A 26,894-nucleotide genomic window follows, 5' to 3' on the forward strand; every position below is an offset into this window, starting at 1 on the left:
ACCACATGAGCTGTCCCAGTCCCAGCTGGATGACAGCCCCAGGACTTCACTCTGAGGGCTGCACCACCATCATAATCATCTTGCTTTACTTCAAAGTCCCCTTTCTCACACTTTCTTTTGTAATGAACCTTCAATTTCGTCCAGGTAAATAAAGTGAAAGTGGAAAGAACTGTAAAACAAAATATAAAAGTAGCCGTGCTGGAGAATTATAACACAGTGTCCCTGGGAATGGGTTCTTCTGTGCTCACACTACGGTTTTTAGCCTGTTGTCTTCTAGTTTGGTTGCCTTTTCTTCCCAGATTTTAGCTATAAGATGTCTAACATGCAACCTCCACAGGAGCATTTGGAGACATGGTAATACACAGAGAGATTCCTCCCATAGCTCCATTTTTATTAATGGAAGAATCAGAGAAATTGCCACATTTTTAACATCGCCCTTTGCAGTCGCAATTAAGGTCCACGGTGTAGAAACAGTAAACTCATTTGTTGATAGCACAAAGCTCTGAGGTCAATTCTTCTGTATGAGGTTTTCAGGTGCTGGGAGAGCATGTGTTTGTTGCTCAGTAGGTTACGTGGTATTTTCATTTGGAAGTGACATTTTACGTGACATTTTACTTTAGAACAATAGCTGGGCAAAATCGAAATTTCAGGTCTGTAGCAGAAGAGTAATGTCTATTACTTAGTCTATTTAGTAACTTGCATCATTTATAAATCCTGCCTGATTGCATCTCTTTTCACAAAATCCCGTTTAAATGCGTTTTGAAGAAGGGAGGGTGCTGACTGGTTTCGAATGTGCTGGTTTGCAAACTTGCAGACCAGCTGTCCTACTCACTGGTGAAGATAAGAGGGCTCAGATGAAGAGTTTTGTGCTGCTGGAAACACAAGCAGTTTTCTCAGGAGACTGCTTTGAGGGAGATTGCAGCAATATCGCAACCCCTCTGTTACTGGAGGATATTGCTGCATGCATGTATAATTTGTGGTAGATAAAATCAGGAGGTAATAAAGACAGGTAAAAAGACAGGATGGAAGATGTGCTATGTAGGGTTTTTGCCTTTCATTTTCTTATTTTTCTTTGGGAGATAAAAATGTCCAGGGGATGCCACATCAATTTGGGGAGAAACGAGTGCTGCTTTAAATCAGAAAACTTGTCTTACACCAAGTGCTTTATTTTGGGAATCATTTCAGTATGTTATGAAGGAAAGTTGCAGACTAGGCATGTTTACTAGACCTTTAATTGCTACATTTAGGAGAAAGGCGCCTTTTTTTTTTTTTCCCTTCGCCCTCCCCCCTCCCCTTTTTAACGACAAGAAGCCAGAGTTTGCTGTGCAAATGAAGCAGGCTTTGCAAGAATCAGATTCACTTTGGACGACTCTTCACATTCCTCGTCATCATTACATTAGGCAGCACAATTCCATCTCTGGTTGTTGGGCAGAAAAAGTGGGCAGCCTGCCAGGTAGACGTTTCCATGGCTCCCAACCCCCAAAGGTGATGCGTTTTTCAGCTAATTCAATGAAGAGTGGGCTGAACTTTGGGTATAAACTAGACAATAGCTGCCTTCGCAGTATCAGCAGAATGGTTTATGGGAATGCACTCCACATTTGGCAGAGCATCATGTGACCTTACGGCTGAGATTTTGTGATGGTGCCAACGGAGACTTGGGAAGCGGTGCCCGTTCTGACTTTTTTCCTCTTTTCTTACATGGCTCAGAAAATGGTGGATCTTAATTCTTGACTTTAGCCAGACTCAGCAAGCGATTGAGCTTTGAAGCACAACTTTGCCTTTATTCTGGCTTTTTTGGCACACCACCAGGAGGCTGTCCCTTTCACGCCTGATAAATTCTGCTTCTTATCTCCAGATAGAAAAAAGAAAGAAAGAAAATATAAGCAGAATAATTATACTTCATAACTGCGTTTCAGAACTACACGTTTGATTTTTTTTTTATTGGTGACGTGTAGTTTAGAGCAGCCCTCCTGAGTGTCTGAAGGATAAAAGTTGTTATTTTTTTATTTTTCTGGGTTGTTTTTTGTTTTTTTTTTCCTTCCTCCTGTTTAATGAACAGGCGTTTGAACTGGGCAAACGGGGCGACAGCATTGAACATGAGATCATTGCAGCCTAGTGTAGCAAACTGGCACCCTGCCTTTTCACCCCTTTGCTCCGGCACATTTGTGCAATCCCCATTTATAAATCCAGCACAGGGGCGAGGTGAATTTTCTGGTCTCTCCCCACCGCTTGTCCTGGGCAGGCAGTTGCGGCAAGGATTGGTGCAGCTTTTGCGCAGTGCTTTGTGCCTGGAATTCCGAGAAGAGCGGGAGAGAGAGAAGACAGGCATCCTGGTCTTCTTCCGAGAAAGAACAGGAGCCCTAAGAAGAAGAAACAAATCTGAGTTTGTCCTACATACAAGAGTACAGGAAAAAAAAAAGTGACTCTCCTGCTTCCAAAAAAAAAAAAAATTCTGGCATGTTTCACTACAGAGGCATCAGGACGTGTTAGAGCTTCTTAAAGCAGTGTAACAAAATGAGCACAGGAGATTGTTTCTTTAAGTAAAAAAAAAAAAAAAAAAAAAAAAGAAAGAAAGAAAAAAAAAGAAAGATGGAATTTATTTTTTGTTTGTTTGCTTGATTTTTTCACTATTGCTCACATAGCAGTATTTGGCACTGGGTGAACACGTACCTTTCATATCAGGTATAGCTTCTGTTTCTTTTTTTCCTCTTTTTCTTTTTTTTAAGCTGTTTTAAACATGCTGTTTTGCAACTGAGTTCTTGTGTATTAATTTTAACGTAGTCTTCACACTTTTTAAAACTAACTTTTTGGGGGTGTTTTTGATCTAATGCTGCTAAAAATAGAAAGTAAACAAAAAATCGAGACTGTAGAAATAAGTGGTTAGGCACATTTTGTCTTAGCTAAGCACTGGAGTTATGCAAAGACCTTAATGTTGCATTTACTCAGTCTAAGCTTTGGTTATCTCTAAGAAAGTTGTGGGTATTTAGATCTGGTTGCTAAGGAAATTAAATTCTTTTTTTACAGTGTGACTCATGCTTTCAGTTTCTAAAGAGGAGAAGTGAAAAAAAAAAAGCGTGTTAACCAGCAGGAAAGGATCGCTCTTGTAGCCTGTATATTAAAGTTGTTACTGAGTTAATTCATATATGAGTTTCTTACAGTTTGTATCTAAATCCGCTACAAAGAAATCAGTGTGATAAGCATGGAATAAAAGGCACATTATTGGGACATTCATGAAGCACGCCTGGTTTGCAGCCAGTAACAGTAACTATTTTAAGATATTTGGAAAAGCAGCACTTGTCCAGGAATAGCTGAAAACAGTATTTAAGATACCCATTCAGGATGTTTGTGATCAGTGCATGTACAGTTAAAGTAAGTTTTGAGCATATGACGCTTTAGTAGAGCCTTGCACTTAAGCCATTTGTCTGTCTGTTGTAACATATTCCTAAGCAATTAGAAGAGTGTGTATCTAAATTCATTCTGACTGACAGATTTTGAAAAGATTGCCCAAATCTGTGTTTTATGTAGTTGGGCTTTTTTTTTCTTTTTAATATTTTCCTAGTCTTTTTAATTTATGTTTAAAAAAAAGTTTATGTTCTCGGCTAGAAATTACTTTGAAAATACAATGTCTCTTTCACTAGAAACTCTTACATTTGATGGTTTGTTTTTTTTTTTTCAAAATGTTCATTACATGTGTATCTGTAATAAAAGACTTTATAAATATGACTTTATGAAATAGGACAGTTTTAACATGCTTTTCCCTTTTTATATGCTACTGAGTAGAGTGTAATTTCTAAGATTATATGCTAATTTTGCTACTTTATATTTTTGTTGTTCTGCAATGAATTCTGGGAAACTGCTGAATGGAGATCTTATATATATAACACATACTCCTCCATATACCCATTTTGGACCAGAAAGTGTTTCATAGATTTATGGTGATACTGCCCTCCCCAATAGTTTGTTGGAATAATTTTCTTTGTCATTCATACCTAATCCTGTTGAGAAACCAAGGCTTGAACTAGCTTAAAAAAACTTTTCAAATTTCTCTATCTGGTCAGACAAATCACTATTCTCCCTGCTCATAAGTTTTTCCAAATTTTTCTTGATTTAAGCCACTTAGTTTATGCCCGTATTTTTCTGAAGTTCCGTACCAAATTACCTCATTGTGTTCACGGCTTGATAAAAAGTACTCCCTTTTGTTAAGTTTGCTCCTTGTCTTCTGAAAGTCCTAATAGAAATTAAGTAATAGTAAGTAGAAAAAAAAGGCTAGAAAATAGTAAAAGAAAGAGTCTCTTTTCCAAATTGTGCATGTTCACAGCATGTCTTCTCACGAGGAGGGGCGTCAGCAGTGTCGGGTTTATATCTTAAAAGCATAATTACTAATTCTGTGTATGTTTCATGTTCAGAAGACACTTCGTCTAAAACAGATAATACAAAATCATCCTCTCACTGTTTTTTTTTTTTTTTTTACTTTTATTTTAGATAAAGAAAAATTAAAATGAAAAATGAAAATGAAGAAGTTAATTATACCAGATTTCAGCGAAGGTAATACAGTGATCTAAAATACCTTTTTTCTTTGTTGGTTGGTTGGGTTTTTTTGGTTATACAATAAAGCTATTGGCAAGAACCTGAAGCAGTTTAACTTAAAAAAAAAAAAAAATTCCTTAAGACAGCCTACAGATATAATTTCAGAGACGTGTATTAAACTTTTGCTCTCATTATTTGCTGTTGGGAATGTTGCAGTTTGTGTAGCTGTAGCTGCACAAAGATGTAGCTTTATAGTGTATCTTTACATGAAGCTTAAGAATTAACTGAAAAATTAAAACATAATTTGTTCTTTGGTTATTCCTAGCAAATATATAAGATATATAATATATATAAGACATATATTTACTAATATACTCATATTGCTAATATATTTGTAGTACATATATCTACTTTTTACTGTGTAACTATAATGCAGTGACCAATTATATTTCAAGTGTGGAATGTATCTTCTATTCACAAAAAACAAAAAGAAAAGAAAATTGGATAAGAAATTTATAGCACTTAATACAATAATTCAGTAAGTTGTATATGCAATCTGAATACTTATTTCTGATAACAGGATAACTATTCTAGTTTGAGGGCTTGTCTCTACATATTTTCTTCAGTGTCAGCAGAAAGCAACTACCTTGTGAATGCTGAAGTGTTGTATAGAAAGTGAAAGCAGGTTTAAAAGAGACTTTTCTAGAAAATAAATTAAAGTTATTTTAAAATGCAAGAGAGTATAAACATGCAAGATTTAATCCACTAAATTAAAAAAAGAAAAGGGAAGGAAATACAATGGCAAAATTAGGACTATGGTGAGAAATAGTGGAAGGAAGGCATTAAAATTTTATTCAGATGCAGATTTCAGTTATCTTTTCATCTTTATATGGTGTCTGGTTTTAAAATTGTACCTGCATCTCATGACTGTATTTTATAAATCCCTACAAATTTATATTGTTGCAAGTTATTCTGATGTGTCAGGTGTTGTGCTTAAAGGTGCAGTGTTAATCAATGCTTTTGGTTAGAGTATGAAAGTTATAAAACTGTGTCTGTGTGTCACCTGTCTGAATTACTGGGTTTGAATTACAGCCCCAAAGGAGCTGTTTTCAGTCTGTTGTTTAGGGTACTCTACACTCAGTGTGTGATAATTTTTATTGGATTGCTTGCCGGTCACAAGAAGGATGGATTTGTTGTAGGTGTTAACCCTGAAGTTTTGCAAGGTGGCATTTCCACTTGCATTCTTATTACTAGGGAATTGCATTGATGGGAGGGTTGGCGAATAAAATACACAAACTTCTTTGCTTTGATTAGTGGCTGTTGTTTAATTAACAAGTTATTATCAAGCAGTGCTTTAGTTGCTGTGTAATGTGAAGAAGTAGCTATGAAGTTTTCACAATGTTGTAGGGGAGCAACACTCCACTTGTTGCATCTCAGATTTGGTGGGGTGAATTTTATTTTGAGTTGTAGTACATGATATGAGCTCAGGCACAAAGGAAGACCTGTACTGTTCACTTGTGTGTCATGTCCAGTTATTGGTTCCAGTCAAGCACGCCATAGTCAGATGCAAGTTGGGAGTTGAGAGCTCACCAGTAAGGCAAAGGGTGCACAAAAGGACATCAGCTCCTGCTGAAGGCAAAACAATCTCTTGCCTTTGATATTAAAAAAAAAAAATAAAGTTCTTCCATTTTCAATAGAAACTAGTCACAAATCTTTGGCTTGTTTATTGCCTTCACCATTTATGCAGCTAAACTTGGAGGAGCCTTCTTTGCAATAGCTGGTAACGTTTTCATTCTTGAGTACTCGTTTTCACATCACATCGTGTGTTTGTTTGTTTAAAGTCTTCTGCACTCCCAGTAAGAGGAAAGCCCTAAGCAGCCATGCCAATTGGCATAAACCCGTAGATCCGATCTTGTGTTGAAACGCACTGCACAAGCTCGCTTCTATGGGTCTGTGTCAGTGTGGTGATCTGGCAAAACTTCAAGCAGCACCCACTGCAGTGGTGCTTGACAACAAGCCCAAACGAGTGTACAAAACCATGTACTGATTTTGGAATTCTCCTCTTGTCCATTGCCTTCGAGCTTGATTAAGGGATTTGTTCTTTTATAGCTCGCTTTAAGCATCTTTGGTTTAATATCTTATTAAAATTTAGAAAGAGGTGTGAGGGAATTGTAGGGTTTCCAGTGAGGGAGTGTAGGATATACAATTTCCTGGCCTTATTAACTATGCCATTCTATGGTCTTACATGCAAAAAGAAAGAATCTATTTGTATTTTATTCTTGTAAAGTAAAACCAAATACTCATTTCTTTCCAGAAACATCCTGGGCTTGTCTCATCCCTATCAAATATGTATGTATATATATACGCACACAACACACGTATATATCTTTATACATATGTAAACAGGATAGAACAGAAGTTCTGCCTCTGCAGTAGAAATATCAATCTAAGAATATGCCTTATTGTCTGAAAAGTGGGGAATAACTGCAGTTGAAAGCCTCCCCCCATGGGAAATATGTAGGCCAGTGGCTGCTGTCACATTCCAAAGAAAGGCTGAAGAAATGAAGAAGACTTTATGGTCACCGTCGGAAGCTGTGTGCATCCGGGTTGAGGTAGTAGGTTGTATGGTTTAGAGTTACACCCTGGGAGTTAACTGTACAACCTTCTAGCTTTCCTTGGAGCACACTTGAGCCATCGAGGAATTCATCACCACTTTAATCTGATCAGGGAAAGTATGCAAAAAGGTATTGTTTCATGGCTGTACATAATGATCACTCTGAGGCTTTATCGATGTTGAAATAGTCCTGATGACTTGATTATTTCATTTAAATCCTGTTATGAACAATGCTGACACATTGCCTTAATGGACTGTGACTATGTACTGCAGACACTTAAGGAAAGAATGATGATTATTTTAATTCCATTAACATGAAAGCTTTAAAAGTTGTTTTGGTTTACAAACTCAGGAAAAAACCAAATATTTAATTTTTCTTTATTCAGGGGGTAGCTTGTCCTATACATTTTATTTTTGTTGCTGGCATTATATAGGTCTATATTTTTTTGAAAAGGAAAAGAAAATTTTCTTTTGTCCTTAAAATACTTTCCAGAAAATATTGCATTCTGCTGCTTGGATAGCAGTGGCAATGTCACAGGTTGATCCTGGTCTTCCCCTGGATTTATGATATTATTTCTTTGTGCCAGAGGAACTCAGTGTTATGAGCACAGATCTAAATGACCTGCAGGCCGATCTGTGTTCCCACCTTTGTGTGACTCACTGGCCCAGCCCAGCCCTGCTCTGGGGTCTCAGCACCTGTGTCCTCACACAGCATGTCAGGCCAGGGTCAGAACTGACCCAAAATGCCCTTGTCTGTTCTGGTCCTTGATTCATCTTTCTAGCTCAGCAGGACTTGGAGAAGTCACACTCCCTGTGCAAATGGTTTCCAAAACACTGGAAACTGCCTCCAGTGTCAGGTCCCAGCACTGGGTGCCTCCACCCATGTGGGATGGGTGCCATAGACAAAATTATCCCTCCTCAGTCCTGGTGTTCTCTGTGTCTAAGTGCCTTGTTTTTTTCCTTTTTTTTTTTTTTTTTTTTTTAATTTCTTTACGGCAATACCAGAATGCACCAAGGAGAGACAAAAAAAAAAAAATAGAATCTGAATCTGACTCTGGAGACAAAATTGGGCTTGTAGAGGTTTATGCCCCAAGTGTGACCCCATTTCATTCGGAAAACTAAAAATACAAAACTAAATTACAAAATACAAAATAAAAAATGTCCTATGAGCAACTATCCTAACAGAGACAAAAAGAGTGTTTCCCCTCCTAGAAACATCTATGGAGCAAGAGAGAAAAGAGTTGTGCCTGTATATTCCCCAAGATTTTTTAAGTGAGTGGAACTGACCTCAAAGATGAGACCTCCCCAGTGAGATGGATGGACATTAGTACCAAAGTCAGAGCATCTGGACCAGACAGTTATGCTTATTCCAAAATAGTTGGGAAAAAGTGATACCGTCTTTTTCCACATACTTTTCCATAAAAAGTGAAAAAGAGTATTATTTTCAAGAATAATGTGTCATTAAAGACAGCAATAGTGATAATTTTGCTGGAAAGGGATTTAAGTTTGTTTCTGTAAAGCAAAAGGGCAGAGCAATATCCCTGTGGTATTGCTGTCAGGGGCAGATCGGACTCCTGTGGGATGAGGAGAGGGTGAAATGTGACTGTTCCACATAGGGCTGAGGGCTCTGTTCCTGGAGCTCCCATGTCACCAGCAAGTAGTTCTTTTTAAAGGGTATTTTGAAGCCCTGAATTTCTGACTTTACTTTTATTGGAGGTGAACATAGCAAGTTGTTTGATATTTTCAATGATTAGCTTTTCATGTTTTGCATCAGCAAGGACAGTTAAGAATGTTTAAAGTGGATTTGAAGGTTGATGGTATTTTGGTTGTCTTTTCTTTCCATGTCTGTCTATTAAAAAATAATTTGCTCACAGGTCCCTATGTTTGTCACCTGTCAGCTTAAGGTTTACCTGAACCCTTTCCTAGATAAGGAATAACAGGAGGAGATGAAAATGGATTTAGTTTATCTTTTTAACAGCACTGATTTTCAGTGATTAATGTTTGTGATAGGAAATTGATAAAGGGGATCTGACAGGTGGATCCAGACTGAGTTTTAAGCCTGTCTTAAAGTATATGGGACAGAGAAGAGAAGGGGTTGAGTGAATCAGAATTGTTCCAAGCTGATGGAAAATGCTTAAGGGAACAGTGGTTAAATGGGAGGAGAGAGGGGAGATCTCCATCAACCAGTGAAGCCTAACAGGGACCACTCACAATCTGAGTAAAAACTGCAATATCTTCTGTGGATTCAAAAAGACTGGTCACCAGTACATTTTCTTTTGTTATTTTAATTTTTTATTTCTTTTGTAGTTTAAGTTCACTGGAAAGAAACAATGTGATTACTGGTTTCTGCCAACAGAGCAACAGGTGTTCAATCCTTTTATATTAATTCTTCAATTAGTTGCAAAATAAGGGGAATTGTTTATACTAAGCTGAACTGAATAGAAATGACTGATGCAGAAAATGTGGGAATGTTTCATCTGTCCTTCTAAGGCATGATAAATTTGTAATTCTATCAGGCCTAGTTGCAGGTTGCTATGCAAATTTTCATTGCAGCATCACCAGCTTTAATGAATATACATTTTCTCTATTTCTTTCTCAGTTCTTCAATTTAGGTTTTTTACCCTGTAATGTGCAATACATTATTTTGGCAAGAGTTATCAAGTTACCAGCAAAAATGAACAAGACTGTGAGGTAATTTTGAAGCGGATTAAGGTAGAGAATGAAAAACAAAGGGAAACAAAGCTCTATTAAGAACAGCTGGATGGAGTTAGGTCTGCTGTGATTTCATTTTAAAGTCATAAAAGATATTGTCTCTTTTAAGTGAAGTCTGGCATATTTTACCTTTGCAGTGTGGCTGGAATATAAGTGTGGTGATGCTTCTGTAGGAAATAAATGCACTTTGTAACGTGGCTAAACAGGGATGGGTTCCAACCTAGGGCCCATCTGAGAATGTTTTTTTCCTTTAAGTAAGACAGAACGTTGTCATTCTTGTGCCTTTACTTTGCTTCCTGCGTTTGGAAAAAATCTCAAAAATCTCCGTTAAAATATTCAGGGAAAATCTGGAGATCCAATGTATCTGCAGCTCCCAGTTGTTCCTTTGGGAGACATGTCCTCAGTGTTTCACAAGTTTGGTCCTAAAGAAAAGCTGCAGAGGCCCTAACCCACCCAGCACCCTTTTGCTTGCCACAATTTCCTTGGAAAAGATTAAGTCTGATCTGTAGTGAGCCCTGATTCCCAACAATGGAATTACAGCACGGCAAAAACCCACTGCAATGCCAGGTCCTGCCTGTCTTAAGAGCTAAATCACTTCAGAGAGCTGGGGAGAACTTATATTTCCTTCTGCAGTCCACAGTGTCTTTGTCCAGAGGCACATCCAAAGAAAACAGAGTTAGAGGGACATTTCTGAGTTAACAACCATGATTTGGAAGCACTGTCAGAGCTTGGGTGTTTTGGGCACAACCATTTTGAGACCATCCGCTGTACTAAAAGTGCCATTAATCCAGTTTACCAGAAGATATAAAGTAAACTATTCCTAGTCTTGTGCTGTTGAAATAGCACAGAGTATTCAAAAATATGTGAGCAAATTTCTGGTTTTGTTATTCTACTCAGCAAAAGAAAATGCTGAGTTTCACTTGACCTCATCCTTTTTTAACTTCCCTGTCTTCAAAACAGTTGAAGTTCTTTAGAGATTTTTAGGTAAAGAATATGTTAAAATATTTAAAAGCAATCCCAGAAAAGGTTTTCCTCACAAGTCTGTCACTTAAACAACCTTTAATAATCTCCAAAACTTGCTTGTTGAAACTCTTTAGCAGGAGACCTGGGATAGGTTGCTTAAAGTTGGAATAGAAGTGCACTTGAAATTTTTCAGATCTTTTGGATGTGGTTTCTTATGACATAATTAATCTATTGAGAACAGCTTCTGATATTTTAAATAAAACAAACATTAAATACATATGACAGGCCCTGTTTAAATGTGGGTATTGTTTCTATAGCACAGTTAAATAGCACAAGTTTGAAAAGCTAATGCTTTTGTATTACACAGTACAGAAGAATGAAGTTGTTTCAGCTTTGGCCTTAACATAGTAAAAATATTTACATCAGAGTGATCTTTTTCAGAGTTTAATTTTGCATAAGGCTTCTGGATATTTCAGTTGTAATTAATTGTAAAATATATAATGTATGTTAAAATTTCAGGTTAATTTTGTTTTTTTTTCCCTTCATATCTTCTTTCACGCGACTTCTAGAAACAGTAAGAGCAAGACTCACATTGATGAAGCCTTTTCAAGAAAGCTAGCAAAATCTGAGTAAAAACCCAAAGCTCAGACCTCTCTTTTGTTGTTTTCTAGAAGACATCCTCATGTTCAGGAATTCCTGTCTCCTTATCCCTTCTTTTACAAATATGATTGGCATGGTATTTGATCTTACAGCAAAACAGGCATGGACCCCTTTGCTCTGTGTGGGCTTTGTTGCACCTCCTTTTGCATGGAAAGCTCTCCCCCACAAACCCCTGTACTTGGGGATTTTCTGGATAAGGTAATTGGCTTGAGTAACACTGGCACCAGTATGCACCAACCATTGCACCCAGAGCCTCATTGTAAGGTCACAAATACAGAACAGAAACTAATCATTTTTCTAAGAGTCACAATAGCTTTGTGTACTGCTTGCTTTCATGGCTGGGAAAAAAGGGAGTGGTGCACACTTTTATTTTCTTGTATGTGGTTAACATACATATATTATGCTTATATTGTCTTTATCTGAATGTTATGAGTCACTTCAATTAAACTTTATGTCCAGTGTTGAGAGAGATTTATCTGGGTTAATCTGCGGTTTATCTGGGAAATGTAAATCCCTCCTTTTACTTTTGGTCTCCACACATTTTTCTGCTGGTTCTTTTTTGATTTTTCATTTACTGACAGCATGATAATCCTGGCAATGGATGTAGAACATTGCAGATATACTGGCAACAGGGATAGATTGGGAGTGCCCCGACGGCTGGAGAGAAGAATGTTTAATTTAAAATTTTAAAGAAATGTCATGTTTACAAGGTTAGCAGAAACCAAAGTTTACTCAAAACACATTCTCCATGAGTCTTTTCTGTCATGACTCCTCAGCTTGGGAATGAGAATAAAGCAGTTTATTACTCTCACCTTTGTAGGTCTGCCTTGAGACTATGAGGTTGAATTTGCTCAAACTCTGTGTGACTCATTTTTCAAAGCCCCTGGACAATAAAAGTAGAGTAAGGCTCACTTTTCCCTGACAAAAACCCAGCCTCGTGGTTAGTGCAATATCAAAGCAGATTTGCATGTCTAAGAAAAGATGACTGTCAGTGACATGTATCTTTATGTATATTTGCTGTTGGGGATTTTTGCTTGGCACTACACTGAAATGAACAAAAGAACACAATCCCAAAATTCTCCACCTCAGCCACTGCAATTAGTGTGCTGAGACAAATTTGTTCATCTCCCATGTTAGGAAGAAACCATTAGATGGGAACATGACCATGATAACTTCACTGTTGCTGGAAAGAACTTTGCTTTAGACTGTGGATAGCATTTGGAGCATGCTAAATCCATGTAAATGTCTGGTTTCCTAGAAAGTTACCCAAGAAAGATGTTCTGTCTGGACCAGGATGCAGATTCCATGGTAGCCTGTGATCAGGAGAGATGGAAGCATGGCTTGAAAGTGCCTCTGGTATTCAAGTGTCCTGGGCTGAGGATCATTGGCTGCTATTCTATATCTCAGCTTGTCCAGCAAATCTTGCACTTTCAGACAGTATTTCCATCTCCACCTCTGCAAAAAGTCAAAGTGCACTTAATTTGCACAACTGAAAGGGATTTATTCCATAAAATCCTTGAACCCAAAGATTTGCCCGTGCCAGCTGAGCTTTTTATTGGGAGGAGAATTTTTTAGGGTTGGAGTTTTTAATAAAGTAGGACTGATATTATGTTGGGCTTAGCTGTTTGAGAGCTGCTGCTGAGGCTGATGTCCCTGTAGGACACCTTTGTGAGCTGGGGGACAGGGAGCAGTGGACCAAAGTAGCTGTTCAGCTCTATGTTAAGTGATATTCTTTTGTCCAAATGTTAACTCTTGATCCTTAGGCTAGATTTTTCCAACAGTATGTATTTTACCATATTCACTTCTAATTTCTTCAGCTCTGCTACCCAAATATATATTTCCATGTTGTGTATGGTAAAGAACTAAGCTCAGACCACCTAAATCATGTGTTGCACTTGTGTCTCATCACTGCCTGGCAGTGTCTGAAAATTCCCAGCCTCTGCTGTTTACAGCCCACACACACTTGGAGACAAGACTGAAGGCTCGAGTCCATCTGAGGTACCACAGCTGGCAGTTTGGCTACTGCCCTAGGGAGGTTTCTGTGTTGCAGAAAGTATTTTTGTCTTTAGGCAGCATTTACTCAGGATGTGACTTGTGAAGTACGTGGTTACTGTGGTGCTAAAGGCATTTTTGCAAGTGATTATTATAATATATTGCAAACCCTATTGATCTTGTTAAATGTTTATCTTCTGATACAGGAGGAATTCAGATGTATTTTTATCATTATTTTGGTTTTGAATTATAGCTGTAACAGGATGACCAAAATGTAAATTTTAGTGATGAGTCTAAGAACCTAACTCATACTTAGTGCAACATTTTGAAGCAATCCTGCCTTTTTTCCCAAAATATCTTGGGCATTTAGGAGTCAGCATCCTGTTGATTTACAACATCTGGGCAAGTTTTAATAGAGAAACCTCAGGTGCAAGGGCACTTTTACAGCTTTTAGACCCAATGACAGGATGTTAAGTATATAAAGTGTTTGGAGCTGCCTCTAGATTGTGCTTCTGTATGTGAAACACTTAAACATGGAGTGCCAATACATTCTTAGTAGCTTTTATGAGATAATAGTACTTTAATTTCTCTCCTCTGGCTGTTGTAAAGAAAGGCAATACAAACAATGCAACCAGAGAAAACAGTCACAGCTTGCACACCTGATACTCCTACTGATGTCGCTGCCAGCCGAGCATCAAAAAGGGGACACAGGACTCCTTTCCTCCCCTTGCCCTGCTCTGTGGGAGGAGTTGTCTGCCATGGGAGACAGTGCTGTCCCCAGGCTCCTGTTTTTAGGGCAATGCTGTCAGGGAATGCTGCCAGGCACTCCTGCCTCCATCCTGAGCACCAGCAGGACGGGACCCTTGAGCACGGTTGGGTGGCTCTTGCTGGAGGGGGCTGCAATCACCACCCCACCAGGGACAGGGACGCGGGCTGTCGTGCCCAAAAGGAAGGAATTGAGCCTGGCATTGAGTCAGTTCGGGGTTTTTTTGGCTAAAAGAGTCCAAGTGTTGGTCTGTGGAAGTAAACACGCAGTGTGCCCAATGAATGTACTATTTATTAGCGGCGTGAGCTGCTGGAAATACCAAAGCGGATAAGGGCTGCGATTCAAGGCCACGGGGCTGGGCCCACACAGCTCCCTAAGCCAGGAGCCAAGGACGTGGGAATCCTCACCAAGGGAGCCCTCCTCACCCTGGCAGTCCGGAGGGATGTCAGGCTGCGCTCGTCTCCAGGCACGAGGAGGTTTGCCTTAAGGATCCTTCTCATACGTGAGGAGAGGCTGTTGTTTGCTATTGTAATTTGATTTGACTCTAATTTAATGACAGTTCTTAGCAGCAACATGATTTGCAAGGCTGATTTCAATTTTTATTGATTGGGCCTTTAATTTACTTGGACTTGCACTCAGGAGCTTCATCGGAGATTTAATGGAAGTCTGCAAAACCAGCTTGGTAAGGAATTTCTTGATGGAACTTGAACTCAAATGATTCAATAACAAGTCACTCAGGTGCAGTGTGAAAATATTTTAAGAAAGAAAATTCTTAGTTTAACTTCACTTTTTAAATAGCAGGTTGGCAAATCCATTATTTAAAACCTTTGCTTGGATTCTTGTGGATATTTTCCCCCCAAATTCTCACGCTCAATATCTATTCACAGGTAAATTAAATATTTCATTTTTAGAATGTTGCATAATGGGCTTTTAAAGGGGACATCTTGGAGATTATAATTGCAAAACTTTCACTGAAAATGAGTAACTTATAACTTCTGGAAATCTATTATTTTATTCATTAGTAAGAAATTTACCAAATGCAGAACAAATTCTGTAAAAGCTGCAAGTCTCCTACTTGCTTTCATGCTGCAGGTATATTTCAAAGTAAAGAATTCAATGCATAAAAAATCCATTATATCATTTTGAAATCTATCAACAATTTTGTAAAGAAAAGCTTTATTTCGTTAATATTTATAAATTAATATTAATAAATTTTAAAAATGAATGCTCCAAACAGAGACGAGCTAGGAAGAGGTTAATTAGGGATAATTTTTGTTACCTTTTCTGAAACCAAACCTTTGCACTTGAACTAATGAATGAAAAAAGCAGCAAGAGACACAGTGTATCTGTATGTGAGGAAGAAAGGAATAGAGAGGATAAATTATTATGTGATAAGAGGTGTAAGAGGATGTAAGAGAAGGAAGGAAGGAAATTGAAGCTGCACATGGAATAAGAGAAAGGCTACAAGGAATAGAACTGCAGTCACTGCTCATTGGCACTTAGAGGGGCTCTGAGAATGTAGCCACAGGAGTTCAGGAAGGTGTAAGAAAAAAAGGAACTTGAAAGATATGGAGAAAGGACACGAGGGTGTTATAGGTTCACATTATTGTGCTTCATCCACATTGGTCACTCTTGGTAACTGTGAAATATTAGAAAAAGGAAAGATTTACAGGCAGAGCTTCATATTGGTAAATTAACAGAATATTCCCTCCTGGGAATACGTTTTTGTATTTCCTGGTCAATCCTATTTATTTTATAAGCAGAAAACCCCATTATAATATATAAATTTGGAGGGTAGTAACTATGAAAAGTAATATCTGAGAGCAGTACACATTTCAGACAGATTGAAACCATCTCAAAATTATCCCCCACTACTGAGAATTAGGAACCCAAAAATATAAATCTACAGATAAACTGAAAATGCAGAGCAAAAGCACCCAGATAACCATAGCTCTGACTAATACTGACACAGGCAATATAGTAATTATTCTGGTTAGTTAAGTTCAAAGGCAACAAACACTAAATGTGATTATATTATGACCATATTCTAACTGCACAGGGTCATCACAAGGGAGAATTAACTCACGTGTGTGCCCTTCCCTTGGTGTCTGCTCAGCGTATTTGTGTAAATGAAAAAAAATATAAAAAGCCCAAAATCCTGAATCAAAAAGAATAAGATAACCCCAGCTTTTATATGAACTGTAATTAATTTGCAGCCTGTTACCACAAAACTTAATTTAGGGAAATTCCTAGTTAGAATCAAGAATGTTAAACATTTGTGTGAATAAGAACAGTATGTGCAGTGGTGCTAGAAGCAGCAATATTTGTAATTCAAACCATGCACTGAAGAGTTGTTGAGGTTCCAGAACTTCTTTCCCTTTAAAATTATAAGAGAATGAAGTTTGTTGACTGCTGATCGCTTCCAGACACAGAATGATAGTATATTAGTCCTTTTCAGTGTGTAATAGCAGTTCCACATGACAGAAATTAATGGAATATCTCATTAATTTCATAAATGCCACTAAACTGGTCAAGTCATTATAAGTTTCCATCTCCTTGAAGTAAATTTAGCTGCTTCCAGATTTTCAGTTTGGTGAAAACATCTGCAGAATATGGAATTTGTTAAAACAGCAGGGTCTTCATTGGGAGATACCATGATCTTAACCTATTGAGCTATTTCTGTGAAGGAGATCAGCTTATTCAGCATCCAAAAAGAGCTTGAAGATTTGCATTCAAGCTTGTTTTGAGGAGAATTTGTGCCTCTCTATTCTGTACATGAGCACTAATTTCTCTATGCAATAAAAGGAGGAAATGTGAATGTTTATGGTATGAGATAAGAAATAATACTATTAGGTATTTTCAAATTTGAGTTTTGCATTGCAAGGTTATTTGCTTGTTGAGGGAAATGGCTAACCAGTAAAACAGGCTTTTGCTATGGTTTTGCTATGAAATGGTGATTAGTTCTTTGCCTAAATCTTTGCATAAGCTATCCTCAAACCTTTTGTTTTAAACAATAAGTAGTATAACACAAAGTGAAGTGAATCATATTCATAGGCACTTTTTTGAAGGGAAAAAAACCCAAACAATATTGTCTTCTAGAAGACAATCCTAATTTACCAAATTACCGGATAGTAATTTCCATTGGAGAGAATTACAGTAATTTTACAATGTTTTTAACATTTCATTAGAGGATTCTACTGACTTGTCTGATCATCATCAGTTTTTTTCTCTTCTCTCCATCTGATAGAACTGCAATATACCAGTCAGGCCTCAATTTACTGTTGCTTTCTGTCTGTGCATTTTACATAGTGCATCTCCAACGCAGCTTCCCATATGTGATGTTACTCTTTTAAGACCTGATAGTAAATTTCTCCCTGAGTGAAGTCTTGAGTGAAGATTTATTTCAGAACTAGTGATCTAGTAAATAATATCACTTCATAAGGACAAGTGTTTACTAATGTAAGTCTATAGTTCAATTAACACACATTAAATCTGGAAATACTGAGAAAGTCAAATTTTCAAAATGCATTAAGTACATTGCTTTCATTTATGTAATTTTTTGCTCATGGCTTTTCTTTTAGAATGAGAGTAGATCCTCAATAATACCTTCAAATACCTTAAAAACTAGAAAACCTCATTATCAGAAGAAATACATAAAATCCTTTGCTGATGTTAAAATATTCAAATAAATTCAGTCTCAGCCACTTTTATCAGTAGGGTCCATAGCATGGTATTGGAAGTACTGAAAATGTAACTACTTTGTAAAGTGCAATAGCATTTGAAAATACTTGTTCTGAAAATTGCTGTATGGCTTCAGAGCACAGAGGACTTCAGAAGCTTTAAAGCTGCTTTAAACTTTAAATATGTGGATTGAAACAAATGTGTATAAATATATTTGACAAATACTTAGGAGTGTTCATTAATGAGAGCATGTACATTGAGTTTTAACTCTGTGGAATGTAAGGGAATGAGAACATTTCCTTGCATATAAATGTGGGGGGCTTCATTTGTTTTTTGGGGTTTTTTTTGATTGTTTGGGGGTTTTTGTTGTTGTTGTTGTGTTGTTCTGTTTTTTGTCTGGTTTGGGGTTTTTGCTTATCTTCCACAACCTTGGTCTTGAAAATTTGTTAAAGAATTTTTTTTTTTTTAATTATGGTAATTGATCTAACAAAGAGGTTACAAGGATGCAAATTCGTGTAATTTATACTAAATATTAGAGTCTTGGTGTTTCTTGTGTATTTAAAGCTACTTAATAAAAAACACTGTGTTTGTTCCAGGGTGAAATTTTCATGAATATAGTTTCACCAGTTCATTACTTTGTTCATATAAAAGTTTTTTCATTTATTCTTAAATAAGAACAAGGTAAATTATAAATGATTGAGGGAACAAGTTGAATTCTTGTCCCTTCTTTAGCCTAAGAGCTTTTCTGTAAACCTCGAGGTAGGAGTTACCCCAGATAAGCAAGAAACAGTTGCATGCAGACAAACAATAGTTGTTTGCTTTATGGAAATAGTTAAGTGAAGACTAAGAGCACTATTGAAAAAAAAAAAAAATCAAAGTATAGAAAATTTACAAATGAAGTCTTAATGTCAAGTTATTACAGGGACAAAATAATTGTTCAATTTAACATTAAATAAAAGTTAAATGGAAAAAACCAAAAGTATTTGCCAAAAAAAAACCAACAAGCTGCCAAGAGAAATGGGCCTTGTTGCTAGCAGTATGAGTAGTCAAGGGGAAAAGAGATATGAATCATTAATGATCATCTATTAGACAAAGAAAATTATCCCATGATACTTGACTCAGTAATCCTAAAAGTCCTTGTACTTGTGTGTCTTAGCATCTTCGGAATAACACAGTCCAAGAAGTGTAAATATTAGTGTTCATTTGAAACTGCACAAAACCAGTTCAAAGTAATTAAAAAGAAGAACACGAAGGGAAAGGGAATAAATATGAAACGGAAAGCATAATGTAAGTCATCTTTATAATTGTTCACCAGATAATGTTTGCCAACTAGTTGTCTGAACTGTTGCTTTTTTGCTAATCTATATATTTTGTGGGATAAAATCTATTGTTTGAAGGTAAGACAGCTTTATATACAGCACTTCAATGACATCCACTTAAAAATATTACTATCAGTATCTGGAAAAATAGTAAATCTATTTATTTCCAGGGCTACAAACCACAGCATTTTGAGAAATTCAATGTATTCACAATTTTCAGTAGAATAAATATGATGTATTTTTAAGCAATACACACCCATGAATAAGACATTGCAGTTACATTCATCAAGTGTTAGGGAATAGCCAGAAAAACAGGCTAATACACAATCTTTCAGAAGTCCCTTCTCTTCCATGATAACCTCACTGAAGTCATTAAGGGCATTTGTACTCAGAAAAGCGTTCAGATTTTCAAAGCAAATGTCCTTGTATCTTCCTCCATTCATATACCTCTATTTAACAGTTTTCCATGGAGAGCTTCTAAAAACAGGATGTACCAGGAATGTGACATCCTCTTGTGACATGATACCCACGGTGAGAAGCAGGAGCTCAGGACAATTTAATAGTTTGCCTGATTTCGTGCTAGATGTCATTGTCAGCGTTGGGATCAAGGGTTGAGCCTTCTGGTTTGCCAAAACGATGACTAGTCCAAAACACATATTTATGAAAGTCCTTTCTGGGCGGTACATTAAAGGCCTAGTGCCTGTGCTGTGAGTTAAACAGCACCATCTCACAGCTTGAAGGCTATGTTTCACATTGGAATGTGTTTTCTCTATCAGTGTGATGTTTTCACATTGTGTTTTATAATGTAGTAATTACACAGCTTGCCCCACAGTTCTTCTTGAAATTAATGCATCCCTTGTATTTAATAATAACACACATTTAATAAGACTATTTCATTGTCATAAATATTAAAAGCTACATAATATATGCACATATAAAGACTGCAGTAATGAAGGTGTTTAAAATAAACAACACCAATTGAAATTCAAGTGCCGAAGCTCAGTGGATGCTGAAAGTAAAAGTAGCTGTGCAAATAAAACTAAAATTGCCTTTGTTGATCTTCATTGTCTAAGAGGAGAGGAATATGGCATATGAACGAGGAGGGTGAACAGTGAAGTTCCAACTTTTTTCTTAAAACAATCTGCAGCATTGACTTTCAATTAAGGAACCTGAAGAAATGTCCTTGCCGAGAGCATTTAACTTCACCTGTTCTGAATCCTCTGTGCCCTGGTCCTTTCTCTATGGAATGGACCACTAGTCCTGCCAGACGTGGCCCTAAGAGCTCCAGGTCCATCTAGGGAAGAATTCTGCTGTGGAGGGAAGCAAGAAAATGACCACTAGACAGTTTTCCAGGCAAACCCTGAGGCTGCAGGAACTCTGAGTGTGCCAGGCACTGTTGGACAAACCCCAACCATCATTATTGGAGCTCATGGGCAGTTGAACATTCCCTGCTCAGACCTAGGCAGACCCAAGAGACACCTGAATTATGTGAGGAGATGCAGAGCAGCCCAGGATAATGGAGGTTCAAAATTGTATTAAATCCATTTTACTTCCACTTGCCACAAGGTGTGAATGGTATGTTCTGTACTTTAGGAATGAAGTTTGGAGTATTTATGTGAGCATTCTCTTCTTAACACTTGAAAGGATGTGGTAAAAAAACCCTAAGTAATCTCAAATTGCAATATTCAGATACGAACTTTAAGAATTCTACAACTGTGAGGGTAATGTTTGACTCTTGAGTGGGAAAGGGTTTAGCTATAAAATTCTCATTTCAAGATTATAAAAGTAGAAGTTCAGAAAGGTTAAGATCAAAAAGTGTCTAGGAGTGTGGATTTTTATTCTGTTTTGAGTGACTTTGCTTGTTATATTTGGATGCTAATATGTATGTAGAATTCTCAGTCTCTCTCGTGTGTGAAAGTGATGATACCTCTCCCTCCTTGCATTAAAGAAATGTACTTTTTGGAATAATGTGATAAAGTATATAAATATTTCTTATTTATATGTGATCACGTTTTAGTTTCTCTATTGACAAATCAAATAGTAACGACTCTTCAGTACTGAAGAATTGAATAATACTGTGACAAGTTTTCAGAAAACTGTTACAAATTATTCTAGTGAATTATATTTCTGCACAATAGGAACAAATAGAGACTGGGAATTAGAGGAGGCTCTATTTAGAGTAAGATGCTGAAATGCTAATATCATAGTTACCAGGTCTTTTTTTTTGGAAAATATATTAATTCCTCACTATTATATTAGCTCTTTTATTTGTGCCTTCTCTTTTTTAAACCAGTTATTAGAAAAGAAGGGAAAAATTAATCAGTCAACATAATATTTGGACTTCAAAAATATTCTCCACAGGAGCAGCTGTTAAGGAAGCTAAGTGGTCACTGGGGGAGAGGAAAATCCTCATCATGAGGTGAAAATGGCTGGATGACAAAGTCTAGAGTAAAAATATATATTCATCCTACTCTGTGACTGAAAGATTAGAGTGGGCTACTCCACTGCTTCATGTTCTGGTGTTTGTTATTTAATACATGGAAATAATTGAAATAAAGTTAGGCAATGAGATGGCAGCACCTGCAAATGTCATAATTGGGTTACTCAAATCCAAAACACACTATGTGGAGAACTTCAAAAGGGAGACCCGAGACCTACAGCAGTGGATGACATGATGTCAAAAAAATTTCAACAGTATGAAAGCTAGCATGCATTGAAAAAAGTAATTTGAACTATTTATGACCTCTCTTGGATTCTAAATTAATTTAGAAATACCAGAAAAAGAGATCAAGTCATTGTGGACAGCTCAATAAAACCTGTGATCTCAATGTTTCATCAGCCTTTCCCCTCCCCTTATAAATTCTCCTAATAAAAGGATCCTTTCACCACAAAACAAGAATCAATGGCAACATGATCCTGTCTGTGCAATGAACTACATCCAGTAGAGAAGAAATAAGCAACAAGGGGAAGAAAACAACCTATTTCTTAATAAATATGTTGTGTCTCTTTCTAAAGTAGAATGAGTGAAGATTTGGTAAAAGGGAGGAGACACAAATTTTACATATGCAGAAATAGCATATTTTTTAATTAAACAAGTAACTAAATGATAGTTAATGCGAGAAGGTTCCAAACTTGTAGGTGCTTACATTTGGGAAGGCAATTTAGACGAGATAAAAGTGCTTTTAGTATCAACCATTACAGGGTGATGAGCATCCCATAGAGACTCTTTTTTTTCAGAAATCCAGAGAGGGGAGGTGTCAGTGAAGGTTTTCATTGAGCCCTTCTATCTCACTGTTCCCTCTGTGGGGCAAGATTTACTTTCTTTGCCTCTGCTGAATGAGCTGAGGGATTTCTCTGGACAGTCCTTGTTCCTTGTTTACATTTTAGTTATTACTTAGCACAGCTAAGGTTTACAGAGTTATCCCTGTAATTAACCCAACTGCATCCTCTGCATCTCCTCTCTCCAGTCCAAAGGTAAGGTTAATAGTAAATCTCATACGCTATAAAAAATTAACTACACGGTAGTACAAGAACCGTGCCAGTGTTACCATGGACAGTCACACACCCACAGCAGGGATCTTTACACAGTGTACCTCCAAGTAGAGCACGTGGGAGGAGAGGAAGGAAAAAGTAAAATGAGCATCCTCTTTTTTTCAGTATTATGTACAGAACTGACTGAAATAGATTTCAAGGAGAAAAGTTCATTGTGCAGTTGCTCCAACGACTGTGCTTTTAAAAAATATTTGGAAAAGATAAGATTTGCAGAAATCCATTAAAAGGTACTCATTGAGGTGGCCATGATTCATTCCACTGATGGAACTTCTGGTGCCAAAGATTTTGCAGGGGCAGAGGCAGGAGGTCGGATGCTGCCCAGGGAAGTGGTTGAGTCACTGTTCCTGGGGGTATTTACAGGACATGGAGAGGTGGCACTGAGGGACCTGGTTTAGAGGTGGACTTGGCAGTGCTGCATTAACAGTTGGACTTGGTGGTCTTAAAGGTCTTTTACAACCTAAATTATTCTCTGATTCTATGATTCTATCCTCTTTTACTAACTTTGTTTGAACTCCGTACTACAGTTGTAATGCTGTCTCATATTTTGCCAGGTTGCTCCATATCACAGTTGCAGCAAAGAATCTCAGAAAAACTCCAAACCAAAGAAATTAATTGAAGTATTTTAGTAATTACCCCTAACTTCCTTTGCAAGGCAAATCCATGCACCACTCTATTCTTTCCTTCTTTCTGGTAATTTTGTCTTGTCCTATGTTATTTTATATACTTGAATATTCCTCTAAATTTCTAAATAATTTTTCAATATCAAAAGATTTCATCATTCTTTTGCCATTGAATATTCCCCTTTATCTGTAATTACTTCCTGTTCTCTTCTACAGTTTCCGATATTTTCATGTTCTCGTAAAACGCTCAATTCTCTGGAAGGGCAGGTTGAAGAATTCTCACTGGCATGTTGCTGTTGTGATCTTCTTTCAGTCCCTACCAAGACAGATGAAAGCTTGAACTGCTGCCATGTTCTGAGGTGCCTCCTGTCTATTGATTATCACCAGTGATGTCACTCTTTGACTTCCTTATTATCATATGAAACCCATAAGAACTAAAGCTACAAATGATCCATGTTGTTTTCTGAGCCAGTGAAGGATTAGTCCCTGCTTGTGTTTGGTGTAAGCTAGTTTTGTACATGTTAGCCATTCTCTTGAATTAGTGTTTCATGGTGAAAAATAATTCCTTCTTACACAAATGGGAATTCTTATTTCTATCTCAGCTCTACATAGAACTCTTTATGGAAAACCTCTGCACTTTTTCTGTGGAGGTATTGCCCAAAAAAATACTTGTAGGCTGTTGTGCAAGTGCTTATGATATTCACCTCTCTTGACAGTACTCCAGACTATGTTGGCCTAATAAAAAACCTTTTTCTTATTTTTTTTTCTGAAATCTTTCCACATTATCTAAATGTTTCTGATAGCAGGATGGCAAGAATGGGAGGAACTAATAAAAACTCATTTGGCTGGTGCATCTCATTTTAGGTTCATTTTGGCTGTACCCCAGTAGCAATGGTAAATGACAGAATATTCTCCTACACTTTGTTTGCATGTGGGTTACATCAGTGGAGAAAATTCATATAGGAAAAATGTGTGGTGCAAGCTTGCAGTTCAATGCCAGTTTGGGTAAATTCTGACTGTGGTCTTGAAGCAGAGGGGTCAGATGATCTTAATAAATTATATGACTGGGTTTATATGGAAAAACTCTTTACTTGTGATCCCTTTGCTTGAGATCCCTTTACTTGATTTATTTTTAAGTGAAAAGGTGATCTGTGAAAGAAATGTTATTGTTCCATAGAGTTTATTTTAACCGTTAGGGTAATAAGCTGAAACGTTACATAGATTCTGTGGATTTCACTCCCACACCTAACAACATCAAATTTGAAACTCTTACTAATCAAAAGAAAATTCCTATATTCATAATAGACAATGAGTCAAATAAATTTTGTCTCTGAAGAGCAGAATACAACCTGGAGGAACTTAAGAGTGAGAGGAGTCCACAATCATGAGCACTAATAATCGTACCAAAAGGCCAAATGAATGAATGGGGAGTGTCATTTGATACTGTTTCATTTGGGTCAGGTTTTTTCTTCAAATGGATGTTGGTTTCAAAGGAATGCAAGATAATTTCTTTTTCTTTCTCCAAAAATGATAGAAAAATATTAATAAATTTGATTCATAATGAACAGAATATTTTTGGTGTGTCTTTAGCCAAAAAATCTGGGAATACAAGAGTATGAGTCCTAAGACAGTTTGAGAAGCAGTTTTTCCTGTGAATAAAGGAAAACTGTGTGCTGATGTAGTCTAATTTGTTGCACATTTATTGAGGTGTGAATGCCTCTTATTTAAAATTAAAAGCTGCTGCTGTGAGTTCACTAGCTAAAGTAGTGACAGGAGTGAAGAAGAAAATTTTAAACAACTGAAATCTGTAAGAATTGATGGAGAGGTAGAAGTTATAAGCCTGTCCTCATGTATTGTTTGCTTCATGCTTTCTGATGCTTCTCACTGAATAATGAAAATGCCTGTTGATTTATTTGCTGCGTTCTAAGAATGAAGCAAGTGTAAAGGTAGGCTGAAAAAATACTGGGCTTCAACTTGCTTTTAAAGAACTCTGATATCATCAAGGCTTAAGAGGACCACTTTTCTATGAAAAAAATCACGTGGAACTTCTCTTGCAGGTGGATTTAGGAGAGCAGCCTGCCACTTCTGTGTTGCATTGAACCACTTGATAAATCTGGGGACTTAGACATTTGGCTAGATTACAAGTTTTTGTCTTTAGGAAAGCTGCAGTTACCCAACTAAAATCCACAGAAAATTTTGGTAATTAATTTTTCAAGCAACTATGCTTATGATGTCTGTACCCTGTCCAGAGGTATAATGTTTCAGTCTAGAAGCAAAGAAGAACTCAGACTACAAGACTCTCAGTTGTTGACTCAAGGCTTTGTGAAGAACTTCTATGCTTCAGATATGTAACATATATTTACTTAGCATCCTGTGCATTTTATTAGTAGAGTATCTCTTTAAACTTGTCAGTTGTGTATTTGATGACATTAAGGGCACAATAGCTTTTAACTATGTTTATCAGACTCACCTAGAGACAGTATCTTCAAAGTGGCTTTCTGAACTTTCCAGATGCAGTTGAAATATATGATCTTGTCATTAGGAGTTTGTTTATAACTTTTCTTTCTTTGCAAAACTCCCATGATGGATTCCAAGGGATCTCTGGATAGAGAGAAAAAAACCCTGAAGCAATTATTGAACATAATTTCTCTTGGTTAGTTACTGTTGTGGTTTTGTTGGCTTTGCTTCTTTGTCATCTGGGTAGCTACACTCAGCAGACTCCAGGGTCTGACTGTATGAAGCAGTTCCCGTTTTGGTAACAACAGATCCCTTGCACCAGAGAGCTGATGTTCAAAGGCAGTGGAGTTACCACTGCTCATGTCGAACAGAGTGTGGAATTTGACCTTTATAAAAGAATTGCAAAGAGGCTTTGAAATCCCTGTAATGATATCCACAGAAAGCAGAGAGGAGCTGGGAACAGTGAAGTTTTAGTGAGTTTCAGAGAACAGCATGTTATCCCCCTCCCTGTCCTCTGCACCCTCTGCCACCCTTCAGTTCCTGGAGAAATGTGACTACAAAATTCTGTGATATTTCATTTTTCCCACTTGGAGTCTCTCTTAATAATATACAAACCTGCTCCTTTTCCTTACCTCACAGTCTTTTGTTGGGAGGCTCATCTGTGCTTGTCTGATTCAAAGGAAGACCTTTGGCATCTATTTATATGCAGTGTTGAAGACAGGATGCTGAGCAAGAAGGCTCTTGGATTTAACCCATTATGGCCATTTTTATGCTACACAAGGGATTGAGAGCTACATTCCTCCTATTACTGGTTATCCTACAGGCATCTCTCCTGCTAGCATGGAAGCATGTGTTTTCAAAGTGTAGCACAGCTTTCCACTCTTCGTGGAGAAAACTGGTGTATTAAGAAGGATTTACTCAATGTCCTTGTGTTGCTGTCCCAAACTGCAGTTTTGGATCCTGGGAAAGATGGATTTCACAAAGATGGATTTCACAAACATAGATTTCACAAAGGGAACTTTCAAGGTGCC

At 37.2% G+C, this 26,894-nt stretch overlaps 1 protein-coding gene and 1 long non-coding RNA gene across 5 annotated transcripts in view; one reads left to right on the forward strand and one right to left on the reverse strand.

Moving 5' to 3' along the window:
* The window catches only part of LOC116992041, a 361,926-nt gene that overhangs the window by 233,507 nt on the left and 101,525 nt on the right, over positions 1-26,894 (forward strand). For 2 of the 4 annotated variants that reach the window (XR_004416977.1, XM_033051167.2), the window contains exon 8: positions 4,483-4,545. The exons of the other annotated variants lie outside the window; for them this stretch is intronic. Coding sequence is in view for 1 of the 2 variants with exons in the window: in XM_033051167.2 (XP_032907058.1) it covers positions 4,483-4,497 (15 nt within the window). In the remaining variant the exon portion in view is untranslated. The remainder of the gene's footprint in view (positions 1-4,482; positions 4,546-26,894) is intronic. 4 annotated transcript variants of the gene reach the window in all.
* On the reverse strand, positions 1,215-26,543 carry LOC116992043. Its single transcript, XR_004416984.1, has 3 exons — positions 26,496-26,543; positions 25,877-26,007; positions 1,215-2,360 (listed from the first exon to the last, which is right to left on the reverse strand). It is a non-coding gene; the product is annotated as an uncharacterized LOC116992043 (long non-coding RNA).

Source organism: Catharus ustulatus, chromosome 2, assembly GCF_009819885.2.
Source record: "Catharus ustulatus isolate bCatUst1 chromosome 2, bCatUst1.pri.v2, whole genome shotgun sequence".
NCBI classification, from domain to species: Eukaryota; Metazoa; Chordata; class Aves; order Passeriformes; family Turdidae; genus Catharus; species Catharus ustulatus.